The following is a 15852-nucleotide window of genomic DNA, read 5'->3' as shown; positions in this document are numbered from 1 at the left end:
AGTTCAGTGTTGGCAAAACAGTTCGATGTCAAATTAAGTAAACAAAATGGGTAACAAAAATCTGCATTTGATAGTACATTAATTAAAAGAAAAGAACGGCTCCAAGAAGCCAAAGGAAAAAACGTAATCAAGATCTTTTACAGCTTATACTGTAATTATCAATATTGCGCTTGGTTGTCAGTCTTTCTAGGAGTAAACGCCTTGAAATTCCGTACATGTTGGAAATATTGTTTACAAAACACTCTCTTTAATTAATGCAAATTCTGTGAGCTTGGTGGTAGAACAACAGAAGTGTCTCCTATAGTGATGATATATAGTCTGTATTCTCACCACATAGTTGCTTGAAAATATATCAAGCTGTGAGGAGAAACTAGAAGTTGATCACTTCTAAAAAAAATTGTTTATGAACTCCACATCTCAATGAAATGATTAAACGTTTAATGAGAAATTGCGAGCGAAACCAAACTTCTAAATTTCAGTCAAATAGTGATCTACACATTTTATTTCATCTCTTTGCAACTCTACAAGGTAAGACAAACAAGATAGAGCCACCCAACGGATCATTTCGGTAGTTATATATTCGTGTAGTGGCCAACTACTCTTGACAAATAACTTGTTTTCATTCAAGAACTTAACACACACACATTTAATTCACAAAACTGAAACATCTCGGCGACAACGTCTGAGGGTCTGAATGATTCGCTGAAACAAAAAGAATTTGTTCGCTATAAACTGTGTACAACTGAAAAGCCAGCAAAGAAAACTGAGCTACTGCTTTGCTTATAAGTTATCATGGCCAGCTCCAATAATGGCGGTAAACCGTATACGCTCACATGGCGAGAATTACGTCGAATTGCGCCTGCGTAATCTATAGGCTACTTTGATAGCTTCAGTATGTATCGAACACGAAATGAAGCCTACAATTTAAAGACCCTTTATCCCCTCCACTTTTATGTGGGTAAAGTGAAGTGTCACCACGAACTTTCGTCGGTATGAAAACTATAGCGCCTATTGTTTTCAGATGGATAAATATGTCGTTTGGGTACCGAAAAATACCGACAAAAATCCAACAACGATTTTCCGAAAGACAACAGCTGCTAACTTATAAAGGTTTTTCGGGAAGAGGACCAAGATAAATTCGAGACGACTCAATCTACCCCAGAAAGACTGAACAATTAATATTAGAATTTTATAGCGCGGCCTACAATTAACATCAAGTTACAGAGCTTTAAAAGCACTCAAGACACTGAAGTAGCCTGAAACAGCGTTTTAAAGCATTTGAGAGAAAAGTGTCGTAGGGTGCCTCTGACAAGAGAGAGGGAAGGAAGGGTGGGGGTTTCAGCTCCACCAGGCAAACCACGAGGTATTGGCTTCAAACGCGTTTTGATAAAGGACTCCAGTTATTATATTCTGGCATAAATTCAAGAGAGATATTACCACAATGGTTAACTTTAATTCTAAGTACGGCACCTTTTATACAACTTTTCTTCAAGGACTCTGTGGGTAACGCTCTATATATATACAAATGAATCTTACCTATGTTAGTAAATTTGACTATCAAAAGTACATGTATTCATCCTTCACTTGGTGATCAATCTCTGTATTCTCATGTTTATATACTGATATCTCAAGGAGAAAATAAACGCTGATCAAGTAAATCAAATGGGAGAGAAAAATTGACCAGAAAACCTGAGAGATACTACAAGTTGTCTCCATAGTTAAATCCCTTAGCCATTTCGCATTCTGCGCTGGCCGCCACTCTTCCTCAGAGCTATCGATCACTGTATTTAACCTAGAGACTAGATCATAGTCTCATGATGCAACCTATGAGAAAATTGGTAACATATAATTGCTGTTTTTAAGCATCGTACGGCAACAGAGCACTTTTTCCATCTTTAAATAGCCTCCTCTAAACACAAGGGGGGGGGGGGGGGGAGTTCGGAGAATTCGAGACAGTCATCGTCGAGGGTTTGCGTAATTGTTGAGAATTCTGACAATCCCCCTCGTGTTTAGATGAGGCTATGTAAACACTTAACTGCTTTATTGCTTTGTTGCTTTTACAAAATATTTCTCAAAAATACACGCGAATCTAAAACGTCACAGCAGTGTTTATATACTCTCATCTAAACACACCTATCGACCAATGAGAGCGCGCGTAGTATCTCAGTTATTTTATTTAAAAAAACGCTTATTAACGATTGCTAGGCTATCGGCTCACAAGATATTTACCAACTCAAGCTACTGTCCTACAATTGTTTCTTATTTTCCTGCTGCCAACTCTGGCAAAGGACTTCATGCGGACTTTCCCACCAGGTGTTGCTAAAGTTGCCTTCAAAATGGCGGACTTTGAAGTCGACGTAAAACTAAGTTCCAGTGCTAGTGGACGTACAGGTATGTTTTCGAAGATGGCTTTGCGGAAGTCTTGTTTGCCAAAGATGTACATGCACGGGTTCAGTAATGATGCAAGATACCTCAAATAAAGGATGACATAAATTAAAGTTATCGGCAGCTTATTAAGATCGAACCTCCGAAGTCCAGCGTATGGCAGCCAGCAAATGATGTACACCAGCATCATGGCGGCAAAGATGCCTACAGCTTTCCATTCATGCCGACCTCTGATTCTTCCCGAATGTGGCACAGAGATGTTCTGCAGTCGAATATTGCGACTCTGTCGAGCGATTGCAAAGGTGATCCTCACGTAGGTGTAAAACATGAATGCAACAGGGAGGAAGAAAAACAAGGTCAGAAAGATGATATCGTAAATAAACTCTTTCTTCATGAAGTCGGCTGAGAAGTCAGGATCGTGCGGGTCTTGGGAGACTGGAACGAGCCAGGTCAACTGCACCAATGATGCAACCGCTGACAGTAACCAAATAAGCACAATGACCAGAATGCACCTGGATTTTGTCACAAGTGATGAATAGTGGAGAGGATGAATGATGGCTAGGTATCTGAAATAAAGAGTTATAGAGTTAGGGTGAAAAGTACGTGTGCATGGTCGTTAACTGCAGTGTAGCAACAAGGAAAAATCTCTCAGTCATAGAAACGTTTCCTTCACTGGTTTCTATACATTTTTTATGCTTGATCAAAACGCAAATTCAGGCTATGGGGTGATTGCATAGGCTGCACGTTTTATCTCAAAACATTGTTCACATCGGTTGTTTTGTCATTTTCCCCTTACCTTTACAATTTTGGAATTTCACATATCGGTGTAGAAGAAGTATACAAATTCGTATTTTTGCAGTATGATAGCGAGGATACGTTAGATTTTCCACTCATATGACGATTTTTCTGTAGCATTTCCTTCATTGTTACATGGCTTTTAGCTGAAAAATTATTCTTAAATTCAGGTAGCGAAAAGAACCTTGTCTCCACAAGTTTGAAGTAGAAGAAAACGCAAAAAAAACAGACGTCTGCCATGTTATTTAGCTCTTATTAGCCGAGCTGGAGGTCTGTATGGGAGAATCTTGACCGAGGTGTTGAGTACAGACCGAACGCAGTGAGGTCTGTACACACGACCGAGGTCAAGATTCTCCCATACAGACCGACTTAGCTCGGTTAATAAGATGTTTATTATATGGCAAAGAAGAAAACTTTAATTTTTTTAATGTAACTGGTTTGCTGACATTTTGCTTGCGAACGGCGATGAGCTTAACTCAAACCTGCCGAAATTTGCTCGTTCTCTTTACATTTTTTTGTCATCAGGCTTTTTGGCACTTCCATAAATGATTGAGAAGAAAATACAAGAAAATGGTGAACATTTCTGTATTTTAGTTTGCTACTTTGTCAACGCAAAATGACTGACCGGTCTAGATGTCGGTCTAGATGGGTAAATCTAGACCGCGGTCAATATCGATTTCAGCCAATCAAATTCGTGAATTCGGTAGTTCCCAATCCTTGTGGGACACAGCCATATAATAAATTTGATTAATATTCAGCGCGCACAGCAACTCTTTGATTCTACTCATACCAAACCGTCCAAGTATATATTTGTATTACAACCTGAGACCTACCTATCGGTAGTAACGGCCATCAGATGGCACACGATCGATACGGAGATGAAGCGTGACATCTCTTCTTCCGCGACACAAACCGCTGACTGCCGGATAATATTACACGTGATAAACATCGGCACGGCAACCAGGCCTGTAAGTAGGTCGGACGTGGCCAGGCTACACAGCAGCAAATTGGTGATCGATCGCAGATATTTTTTCTTTGCCATCAACAGTAAAACCAAACCATTGACAGTCAGAATTAAAAGAGCCTGGACAATTGCAGGAATATCTGCTGCAGGGTCAAAATACTGGTGCATTTCACCGTTCAATCCGTCATCTGCAATATAAATATATAATATTTGATATATTCCCGTTTTCGTTGTTGTTGTTGTTGTTGTTGTTGTTGTTGTTGTTGTTGTTGTTGTTGTTAGAAAATGCTATTTCTTAACAAATAGATTCCGGCTCGAGATTTCTGTCGCCTGATAGTTGACGAAGGCGCAGCTTGAGTCCACTATCTCCATAGAAATCAAGAGCAAATAATCTCATTGTTTTAGTATAAATCTACTTGTCGTTCAAAACTTCTTCTAAATCCTCCTCACAGACACGTCGAAAACACACAGAAGCGGCCGTCTTTTTGTTAACAAACGCACTCGGCTAGGCTACTCACTATCTACAACAGAATAGATAGTGAGTAGCGTACATCAGCCAACCAGAGAACGGCATTTGTGATAGAACGCCTGTAGATTTATACTGAAACTCGATAAAAACACAGAACTAACGACTTGACGATGGCGCGAGCAACAAGAGTTTACGTTTTAAAATCGAAATAAATAAGTGATTTTCCCTTATTTTAATTTCTCGCAGGGTACATGTTTTCTAAGAAGAAATAAAAAATATTTTCTCCGTGTTTCTATCGCGAGTTATAGAACATGCTGTGAAACACTCGTGCAAGTTTGGGAAATCCCCTTTTCACCCAAAGTTCCCGTCGCCTTTCCATAACTCGATGGAAACACGGAAAATGGTTTCTTTTAAGTAAACTGCCAGTTTCAAAACGCTCTGACTGAATTCAATCTGTCATAAAAAAGTTACAAAGGTTGTCATATATGCAGTCTTTAAAATAACAGAGAGGTTGTCAGTCGGCAGGTGAAACCCAAAAAACCGTGGCAATAAAATATTTTCATCTCTTTATATTTATTGTCCAACTGAACAGTGCAAAATAAACTCAGCACAATTCACTTGCCAAAGTCATGCTTGTTTATTCGAGCCTGTTCTCTCAGAGTAGAAAGTCCCGTTGAATTCATTAGGTCATGCTAACCTAAGGAAAACCGTCCCTGATCTTTTCACACCGACACGCTATACATTCTTTTTTATATATATCTTCACACTGAACACCAGCCACACATAAACGATCTCCATGAACTAATATATTCTATCACAAATGAAGACAAACCAGATAATTTCGTAGCACAAAATTGGCAAAGACTGAAGATTCTTATTTTTCTGCCGATTTTGCTGAGGCTGAATATATTCTCGTGAATATTCTTAGATCATAGCGTATAACATTTCTGTTTTCGAATGTAGTTGGTGTTTGAATGGTGTTAAAGTAATTTTGGAGCCAACCTGCAGGTATTAGAACCTGACATGACCGACACAACGTCTTGCAGAAATGATATTAGCATGGAACATATGGCTAGTGCTATTTTTCTTGCTTTTTGACTAGTTTTGCCGTTTCAGAGAAACAAAGGATTTTATACGGTTTAGTTAAAAAGATATAGTTGTATTGTATTTACAAATTTTCAACATACAAAATTATATTATTTTCAAAATTTCAGCCTCGAGTTTATTCTTAAAATATTTCTAAAAAGTTTGCAAATATCATCCTCGATATTCTTATAAAAAAAATAAACAGTTTAGCTAGATCGCACTGGAGCAGGAAAGGCGATAAAGAAGACTACTGACCTAGATACGGCTCGAGAAAAGGCCAATGAAACATTTTCATCTTTGACTGAACGTTTTTATATATCTAGACCATAAAATCCATAAATTGACTTCAGCATCGAACACTGAATGTCAGTTGAACATGTACATAAACAGGTGCGCTCAAAATCCCACCCCAAGATATCCTCTATATAATACTGAACTATCTCGTTTTTGCGGGCATTACGCCAACATGGAAATTCTAGCTTTTGGGCTTGGAAAAAAGCTGAGTAATCATATACATTTCTGTTAATGCGGCCAGATTTTGGCACCAATGACCCGTACTTGCATTGCTCGTTAATTATATCAGGCTGGGACTTCCATTTCAAACTTAAATTTTATGCTTAATCTCTTTTCTTTCAAGGTTTTTTTGTACCTTTACAGACAGAGAGTACAGACTACATTGACTGTGTAAACGTACCCATTTAAAATAATGATGTCGTGGGAATATATGAATTTCTGCCAGGCTGAGTTTTCTTTTTCTCAGAGCTGTCTTGGTCGCAACGTTATTGATGTTAAACATGATTCTTACCTTCTCCTGTGTCGTTTGGAGATGGAAATCCAGTTGAATTGTTGTCCAAAAAAGAGCTGTTTCGTAACGAAGAGTTTTTAGCCATTGTTGTCAACTCTGAAGATCCGTCTGCAAAGTCTAAAACAGACAATAAATAGAGTTAACAAATATGACGAGACCGAAAAAAAAAAGAGAGAGGAATTGAACCTCAATTTACATATAACTGTCTTCGAAGATAAAAATATAAAGCGCTTTTGAAAATGTGACAAGTGTTCCCATTTAAACACCAACCTTGATCACAAAATTCGATTCGAAGCGTCAATACTTGGGCGAAGTCGGGTCTTACAAAAGAAAGCAAATACCACCTGCTGGTTTCTTTGAATAACACCAAAAAAGTAAAGTTGACTTAAATGAGAACTGACTGTGCATAATTTATGGATAATTAATGCACTTGGTACAATGAAGAATCGAACAGACAGGCATTTCGTCTTACTAAGAGCACGGTCTTTCTCTGACGGATTGAAGTACGAAGGGAATCAATTATTTCAATGGCACCACCAAATGTACCATTTACAAGTTGAAAAGTTGTTTTTTGTTTTAATAGATTGAGACACGCACCAATTTATCTGGCGTGAAAATATAGCGATTAGAAATAAAATCAAACAGAACTGAAAATAACCAGAACGTGACGCGGACAAAACAGTGTCTGTTTTTCTTGTGTTGCTTATCATGTATTACAGATAGGGCTCTTCATGAGTAAAAAAGCTATTATAATATATTATAACGCTATCCATTAAGCGGTAAAATATCCCATGCACGTTTTGACCTATAGTTAGCGATACATTTATCGAGATGAGAAGTCAGAATTATTAAACGACAGAAAAACACTTAGAACGTGAGATATGGGGGAAGAAATGGAAAATGGCACGCATCAATCTCTCAAAGACCGAGCAGCCGGCAAGCACCCAAAAATAATAATATTATTTTATTTCAGTTTTGTGCAAACCTGAAATTTAAGCGATGTGTACATATACCCTTAAATTTTTCAAAACATTCTCACAATAAACCCAATGTGGAGGACCCATTTCATCCACAAAACTTTTTTGGGGGCAAATTACACCTGCAATTTAAAATAGTTGCAAGAAATAACGCATTAGCTTATATCACGGCTGTTAAATTTTAAAGCTGGCATATGATACCCACAGTTCTATAGAATTGAGTGGCCTTCACTGAATTTAAATAGCGATGCAGGCTTTTTTCATAGAATTTTCAATTTTTTCTGGTCTGAATTCTTGGCAAGTAAGAAGAAGCCGGATATATATTGATAATGTATACGATAAAATGCCTATTGAAAGAGCTTATATGGATTCATTCTGTACTGAAATGCCAATCGACTGATATGATCTCTGAGAGAACAATCACTTGAACTGCGTGATCAAAGTAGCAGGATTGTATCTGTTTTATGTCTCATAACCTCGACAAAAAATATTTTCACGTCATCGATCGCTAGCCCTACCTGGTGCATAAGCGATCGATATTTTCACTTCGGTAGCTCAACATTTACAACCCTGTTTGTTGTTTGTCCATTCGAGGGCTAATACGTGATAACAGGTGCCTCTCGAAATACTACACTTAAAGGAGCTACGACACGGTTTGCGCATCTTGAAAAGTTTAGCCTAAATTTTTCAAGTTCGTCGTTTGTAATCCGTGTTAATCTTCTCCATCCTTAACCATCCTTGTTCCTTTATGGTTTGTTATTATCTCAGATGTTTTTCCATCTTAGTAAACTACTATCAGGTTTCCTTCAATTTAAAGGTAATTCTGTGCAGGACCAATGACTCAAAATACCGTGACTTTAAACTTACTGCATATGTTCTGTTTTCAATCCTAACCTTAACTGATTTTTTAGTAGGGACCCCAATGTCTTGTCTGGTTATCGAACGTTGGCAGTTTCCTAATGTTCACTTCATCTTGCCAATTGGCACCAAATATATGACTGAGCTTGAATAAAACGATCCTGTAGAGCAAGGCAGGACCGTAGCTAGAAAGAAATTATGACTGAGGCAATTTCCATGTTTAAATTCTCTTCCTAGGTATTTAAATAGTTATTAACTATGGTATTAAGCAGTTTTTTTACTGTCCCCCTTTAAAAAACAGAAACTATACAGAAACGAAAAAACGACTGAAGCAAGTGTCTCGGTTTGCCTCATAGTGGCTACAATCCTGCAAGGTAGATCGAACGCTGGCTAGTATTTTGAGGAAGCAAGCACTGACAGTATTACAAGAATGTCAGTGCATTTACGTTCCTTGATTCTGTGTCAGGATGTTGGTTGAGAAATCTAAAAGTACATTCTGGAGAAATGTTGAATCTTTTAGCAATTATATGGTCTCTTTTAGTCGATATTTCTTTGCAAGCTCCTTTGCAAACCAGCTCACTGTTCTTTTGCTTATTCTAAGGTAAGCTTCTATTTCCAGCCCTACTTTTTTTTTCATCGCATACAGTGATGTTTCGTACGTTGTAGTTTCGTATTTCGCATCCTTTGTACTGCCTGTATGGCATGTAAGGCCTCGTCACAGCGACTGTCATTTTGTTCATTTATTAAGCAATAACCTCGCATTTTCCTTCGGAGGCCAAGTTTCAAAAGCTTCGAGGACTGAACTTTAGGGTCACTCAGCTAAAAATACTTACTTATGACTTACTTATTTGATTGTTCACATTTGGCATGACAAGGCAAAAAGTTATTAGTAGTTATTATTCTCTATTGCTGGAGATTAAAGGATTAATCAAGTACTGAAAAGTGCTGTAACCTCCGGGGTTATCAAGCGATGTTAAAATTTCAGCTTATGCGCGAGGTCGCACGTAGAAGATCAATTGAGTTCTCACGCGATGCTTTGACAGTCTGGCAATACGTCTTCCGTTTAAATAAACTTTGATTTAAAAGCCTCTGTCTCAACTTAGAAAATCTCCTTACTGAGACTCACACATTTTTTCTTGTAATAGTTGGGAGATTTTCTCAATCTCTTAAGTCGTGATTTTCTTGATTTTTATCGCGACCACTACCTTAGATCCCACCAACCTCTTTCATGATTTTATGTCTAATCTGAGGAGAAATCAGTCTTGGGCATTGCGGGATTAGAAGATTTTTTCAAATGTAATTTAACATTTGCGCAACAGTTTTGCGCAACACCTGCATGACTACCTGGCAAGCTTGAGCTTTGCTGCGTTTTAGATAAATAAAGCACGTAATTGTGTAGGATATTGTGAAATATTCTACACAAAACAACTGATTCTAAAAAAAAATCATTCCATGAACACGCGTTGAATATGGGTTGGCTATAACCGTTTCATATCCAACAAACGCGAGCTAGCGCCTAACTGTTTTATTGAAAACGTCCCCAAACTAGAGAAAATAAAATAAAATGTTCCAAAAAATTACATGCACGCTTACCATATTTTTAGAGCATGATAAAAATGGCTCATATACCAAGATGGCTAAGCCAATGAAAACTCTCGGGATACATTATCCAATGATAAAGCTTTTAATAAAAGTGAGTGATCCCCTGCGTGCCAAGTTACCACGTGTGCCAAGTATTACGGTGGGACAAGAGGTCCAAGAGAGTGGCCCTTATCATAAGTAGATTAAGGTATTACTTGTACGTGAGAACATTAAAATTTCGTTCTTATCAATAGGGTGTATCTGTGTGGGGTTAAACGCTTAATCCTATGCAGTGATAAGCATATAATTTGTTCTTAAAACATCAGTGTCTTGTCAAAATCACATGAAACAAGTAAGTGAAGAAAATCATTAGGTTGAGATTAACACTCTGTCCTGCAGTGCATGTTGATGTGACATCAAATTCCCAGCTCTGGCTTAGAAGAAATGTGGAGCAAAGAGTATGAAGAATTGATACGTGGAGGTAAGGACAGTACCAGCCAATAGCGAGTAATAACAAAGCAAAAAAAAAAAAAAGACCAGTATCATTTTGCAGTGAAGACATTTTTCTAACTTCAAGACTTTGGACCAAAATTTTTAATTCAATTCTGTTGTCTGTGAATTGTTTTCTAGGCGCTATGTGATAAAAGCCAGGTACAATTTACCAGTTTAAAATATCATTGTCAATCGTTGCTTTAAATAGATTTGGCCTTTTTTAATCTGCCCTCGTGCATACTTTCAGAACCCAGCCTGTCTAGGACCCAGTCTAGAACCTAAAGCTAGAATATTACGCAACCTATTCTTGTCAATAAAATCGCGCAGGCTTGCGATTACAGTTGCAACATCTGAACATGACACAAAAAACAAAATAACAACAAAAATAAACAACAAAAAAAATATATTCAATCTTCACATTCTTGTTGAATATAGTTGTTGATACTCCCACTACGAAGGATTTATCGACCGTTAAGAGCTCCCAGTCCCCCAACCCCCTTTCCCCTCCTCCCCATTCCCGTAAGGAACTTTCACATACAATAGCGTGATACTAATGTAATCAGGGGAATATTAAAAATAATATCGGTATATACTTTTGAAGAATAAACGTCACTGTTGTAAAGCTGATATCGATCTGTAAACATGTTTTTTTAACACGAAACTTGGGGTGGCTTGAACACAGATAAACGTGTTTACACGGCCTATGTTTATGACTTCCCTATTTGATTGTTCACATTTGTTATGACAAGGCAAAAACATATTATTCTCTCTTGCTGGAGATTAAAGGATTAATCAAGTGCTGCAAAGTGCTGTAACCCTCGGGGTTATCAAGCGATTGTAAATTTTCAGCTTATGCAGGGTCGCACGTAGAAGATCAGTTAAATTTAGTTCTCACGCGAGCGATGCTTTGGTAGTCTGGAAATATGTCTTCCGTTTAAATAACCTTTTTTAAAAGCCTGAATCTCGACTTAGGAAATCTCCTTACTAAGACTCTTACATTTCTTCTTGTAGTAGTTGGGAGAATTTCATCAAGCCTACATCAAGGTACAAATTCTCTCCTAGATCGTCATTATTTCAAAATCAATTTGATTTTTTATGGCGACCACTGCCTTAGATCCCGCCAACTTCTTTCATGATTTTGTGCCTAATCTGAGGGAATTCAGTCTTGAGCACGTAAACCTAGTAGCTCTTTTATGTAATTTAATATTTGCGCAGCAATTTTGAACTCTGTTTAAAACCATGCAAACACCAGGCTACCTGGCAAACTTAAGCTTTGCTCCGTTTTAGATAAATAAAGCACGTAACTGCGTAGGATGTTTTTAAATATTCTACACAGAGCAATCATTTCACGAGCGCGTGTTGGATATGAGTTGGCTACAACAATCTCATATCCAACAAGGGCGATTGGACTGATTGTTTTTTAAAAGATGCCTCCAAAATATAGAAACCTACTAAGAATAAAAATTAAAAACGCCCCAAAACTTATGCGTACGCATACCATGACAGCTAATTAAGCCAATGAAAACTCTTTAATTGCATTATCCAATGATCAGTTTTTAATAAAAGTGAATAATCCCCTGAGTGTTAAGTTACCACGTGTGCCAGGTATTAAGGTGGGAGAGAGAATGGTCCTTATCATAAGTAGATTAAGGTATTACTTGTACGTGAGAACATTAAAATTTCGTTCTTATCAATAGGGTGTATCTGTGTGGGGTTAAACGCTTAATCCTATACAGTGATAAGCATATCATTTGTTCTTAAAACATCAGTGTCTTGTCAAAATCACATGAAACAAGTAAGTGAAGAAAATCATCAGATTGAGATTAACACTCTGTCCTGCAGTGCATGTTGATGTGACATCAAATTCCCAGCTCTGGCTTAGAAGAAATGTGGAGCTTAGAGTATGGGGAATTGATACGTGGAGATAAGGACAGTACCAGTCAATAGCGAGGTTGTGGGTGGAATTAAGTGACAGGAGACTATCGGTCAAAATTTTAGAACGTAACTTTCATATTTTATGTAAAAGAGGAGGGCGTGGCGGTTGGGGAAAAAACGCTCCTCCCTTTTTCCTCCCCCTTTTAGCCCGGGTGCGTAGACTACCCTCAATACATAGGACATCTGAATTCCTATCTGAACGGAGTCTGAACAGAGAAACACACGTAATCAGGAAGTTCCCTCAGAAACGTCTGGAAATTTGACCCTGGGGGATTTTTGTCCCTGCCCGTGCTATCCTTTTCCCGAACCTTTGCAAGGTAGCCTCAGCAAGACAACAAACTCAAGAAAAAGACCAGTATCATTTTGCAGTGAAGACATTTTTAACCTCAAGACTTTGGACCTAAATTTTTTTTTATTCAATTCTGTTGTCGGTTATTTTTTGTCTATGTGATAAAAGCCTGGTACAATCTGCCAGTTTAAAATATCATGGTAGCTTGATCGACAACTCCACGTTTAGACGGAAATATGAAACATTGTCGTCAATCGTTGCTTTAAAGTATTTTCATCTGCCCTCATGCAGACCTTCAGAACCCAGCCTCGCCTGTCTAGAATCCAGTCTAGAACCAAAGCTGGAATATTACGCAACCTATTCTTGTTAATGAAATCGCGCAGGCTTGCGATTACAGTCACAACTTCTGAACATGACACAAAAAACAAAATAACAACAAAAATACATTCCATATTTATATCGTTGTTGAATATAGCTGTTGATACCCCCGCTTCGAGTCTTCAAGTGCCCCCCTTCCCGCCTCGGAACCCCCTTTCCCCTCATGCCCCATTCCCGTAAAGAACTTGCACACTGTACAAAAGCCTGATACTAATATAAACGGGGGTATCTATATCAGTATATACTTTTGAAGAATAAACGTTAATGTTAATAAAGCTGATCTGTAAACGTGTTTTTTAACACAAAACATGGCTTGGCTTGAACACAGATAAACGTGTTTATACGGCCTACAACGACAACAAATATCAGCTTTGTTTGAGTCGAGACCAAAATATAAACCTTCTTAAGCGTGTACCCATTGGTTAATCGAAGTCAATTTATTATCACGAAAAATTATGTTCACATATATTTAAGAAGAAACTCATTTTTAGTGCTTAAATTAATAATAGAATTTCGTGGCTATGTGACCAATAAGTGTAGATAGAAATAGTCCGCTACAAGTGAAGTCGACCGCTACAAAGTGTCAACAATAAACACAATAAATAAACCCGATATTTCGTGATCGAAGTTAATGTTTTTGCCTTGCACGATAGGTTTTAAACAGAGTAAATATAACTTTAGATGACTGACTATTAACGATGTTTTCCTTACCTTCGGTGAGTTTCGATGAATTTCCTACGTCAGAAAAAAAAAGCGTCGGGGTTGTGCCAGACGAGAAACGGAACTCCGTCGCTCGCAAAAAGTTGATGATCACTACTATTGGCCGCTGTTTTGGAGATATTCCGCTGTGGTAAAGTACCTGCAGCACACGAGGGGATTTGCGAATCAAGCCTTGCGCTTCCCTCAAGGACAAAGTAATTTTCGACGAGAAGTTACAGAAGCAGCTTCCGAGATACCGCCTTCAACTGCGCGTTTTCTGATATAAGCACCGCGGTCTGGAAGCGTGAGCTATTACCCGTTATCTTCTATGTCACAACAAGAATTGAATTTCACATTCAAGAGGCTGCTCCGTTCTGATAAACGTCCTAATTATCAGTAAGATATAAAGCTCATTATGCGGCCGAATTTAAAGACAGGGGCTTCACGTTATTGGTCCAAACTGAAAGATTTTGTCTTTGCGTTTGAAAAGCGGACAATGCGTCGTTTTAATCTGGTTCTCTTTGAATTGAATCGAACATTTAATTTGACATATTGCGCACTTCATAATGAGAGAAAGCTTGAAGTTTTCCGGCCTGTGGTATAATGAAGCAATCTAGTGATAATTACGGACCACAAATGTTACTGGCTTGGATTAGGGGATGTTTATACTGCAATTTGTACCATTATTTGGAGTTATTTTCGGCCAAGAACTCAGGAAATTATTGCCATGTTTTCATAATCGAGTTATCTGTAAGTACAATCTGCCTTGAGGTTTCATCGCAGCTTGTTATGAATTAGCCCTCTGTAGCAGTGTTGAGCAAAAACTACTTCGTCAAATTTAGATTTTCCCTGGCAGAATAGAATCCTGGGTCTTGATAGAGCAGTTATTTGAGGCACAAGCAAAGAACATGACTATATTGGCCAAATGGCAAGAAATAAAAATGAAAACAAAATTGGAACCCTTTGTGTTCTCCATTTGGCATCCCAAATTGCTATTTTTCATAACGGAACGGGCGAGCTGACCTCTAATATCCTAATAGCAGATAAAGGGATTATGATATCGGAATATTTGGCATTTCAGCTGTCGTCTGTGTGTGTCATCACGGCTAACCGACAAAACTCGGCCTGTTCCTCTACAGGCGCTAATTCCAAAAGAGTGTTTGATAATTGATGCAAAACAGCTTGCAAACTCATTTTTTTGTGGTCATTTCGAGTTCGGCACGCCGACGACACTGGCATTCTTTCAGGTCAGTAATGACTTTGTGTTTATTTGTTTTTTCCTTAATGTGTGCCCTAAAATTATCTGAACAAACAGTTCTTAGATTTGAGCCGTAAATAGCTCACATGGAAAATCCCAGGAATTTCTAGATTGAAGCCCTTTTCGTGCAGATTGAAGTGTCCTTCTTTGTGTTTGTAATTGCGTCAAGTAACTGGCATAAAGCGTTATTTAATTACCCTGATTTGAGCACAAAATTTTGTCAATTTAGACTACCCTGGTAGTAATCTCTTGTAGTTCCTTCTCGAAATTTATGGCTGTCTTGATCTACAAGCGCAAGCGAACTCTGGAAGTCCAACATGAGCTAACATAGCGTTGCAGTACGAGTTCAAATTACTGTTGCAATGCAAGTGGTTACATTACATGTAGTTGTTACGTAAAGGCGGCAGTCACATTTTCTACTGGAGGATAAAAAGTCTCACCCCTTGTTAAATAATAGTTTTACAAACACACCAATTAAATGCCTAATACAACCTGCTTAGAGAAAGAAATTTTACGAAAAAAATTAACGGTTAGAAGTCTTAGACACCAGTTTTAAACGCTTTCAAGATGTATTGAGATGCCGCTATCTCTAGAACATTTACACACAGGCCTTTAACTGCGTTTCGCCGGTCTTTAATGATTTTACATCTCGTGATTTTCGCGCAAAATGGAGTCAGCTTTCCCTCATTTTACCGCAGATTTGGCTGTGAACTTATAGAATCCGGTCTGTGGATGTGGCGAACATCACGGACTGACACAAACCATTTTAGTTTCAGTCATGTTGAAAAACGTTGCCGTGTTCTGTAATTAGCGTAAGAGGCGAATGCGCTCAGCGTTTCCCGGCCGTTTCCTTGATGAAACTTCGTTGCGGTTTTTAATCC

General features: G+C 38.2%; 1 protein-coding gene across 1 annotated transcript; it reads right to left on the bottom strand.

Moving 5' to 3' along the window:
- Positions 1-1433: 1433 nt before the first annotated feature.
- LOC110068683 (histamine H2 receptor-like) lies at positions 1434-14158 on the bottom strand. The gene is made up of 4 exons (XM_089276358.1): positions 13726-14158; positions 6505-6621; positions 4014-4332; positions 1434-2951 (listed from the first exon to the last, which is right to left on the bottom strand). The coding sequence occupies exons 2-4, from the start codon at positions 6587-6589 to the stop codon at positions 2234-2236; spliced, it is 1122 nt and encodes a 373-aa protein (XP_089132484.1). The 5' UTR covers positions 6590-6621; positions 13726-14158; the 3' UTR covers positions 1434-2233.
- Positions 14159-15852: the final 1694 nt, after the last annotated feature.

The sequence above is a fragment of the Orbicella faveolata genome, unplaced genomic scaffold (genome assembly GCF_042242905.1).
Source record: "Orbicella faveolata isolate gen_17 unplaced genomic scaffold, um_ofav_v1 contig_4, whole genome shotgun sequence".
In the NCBI taxonomy this organism is placed as follows: domain Eukaryota; kingdom Metazoa; phylum Cnidaria; class Anthozoa; order Scleractinia; family Merulinidae; genus Orbicella; species Orbicella faveolata.
Note: the sequence above shows the minus strand (reverse complement) of the source record. Positions and strands in the feature narration are given on the sequence as shown.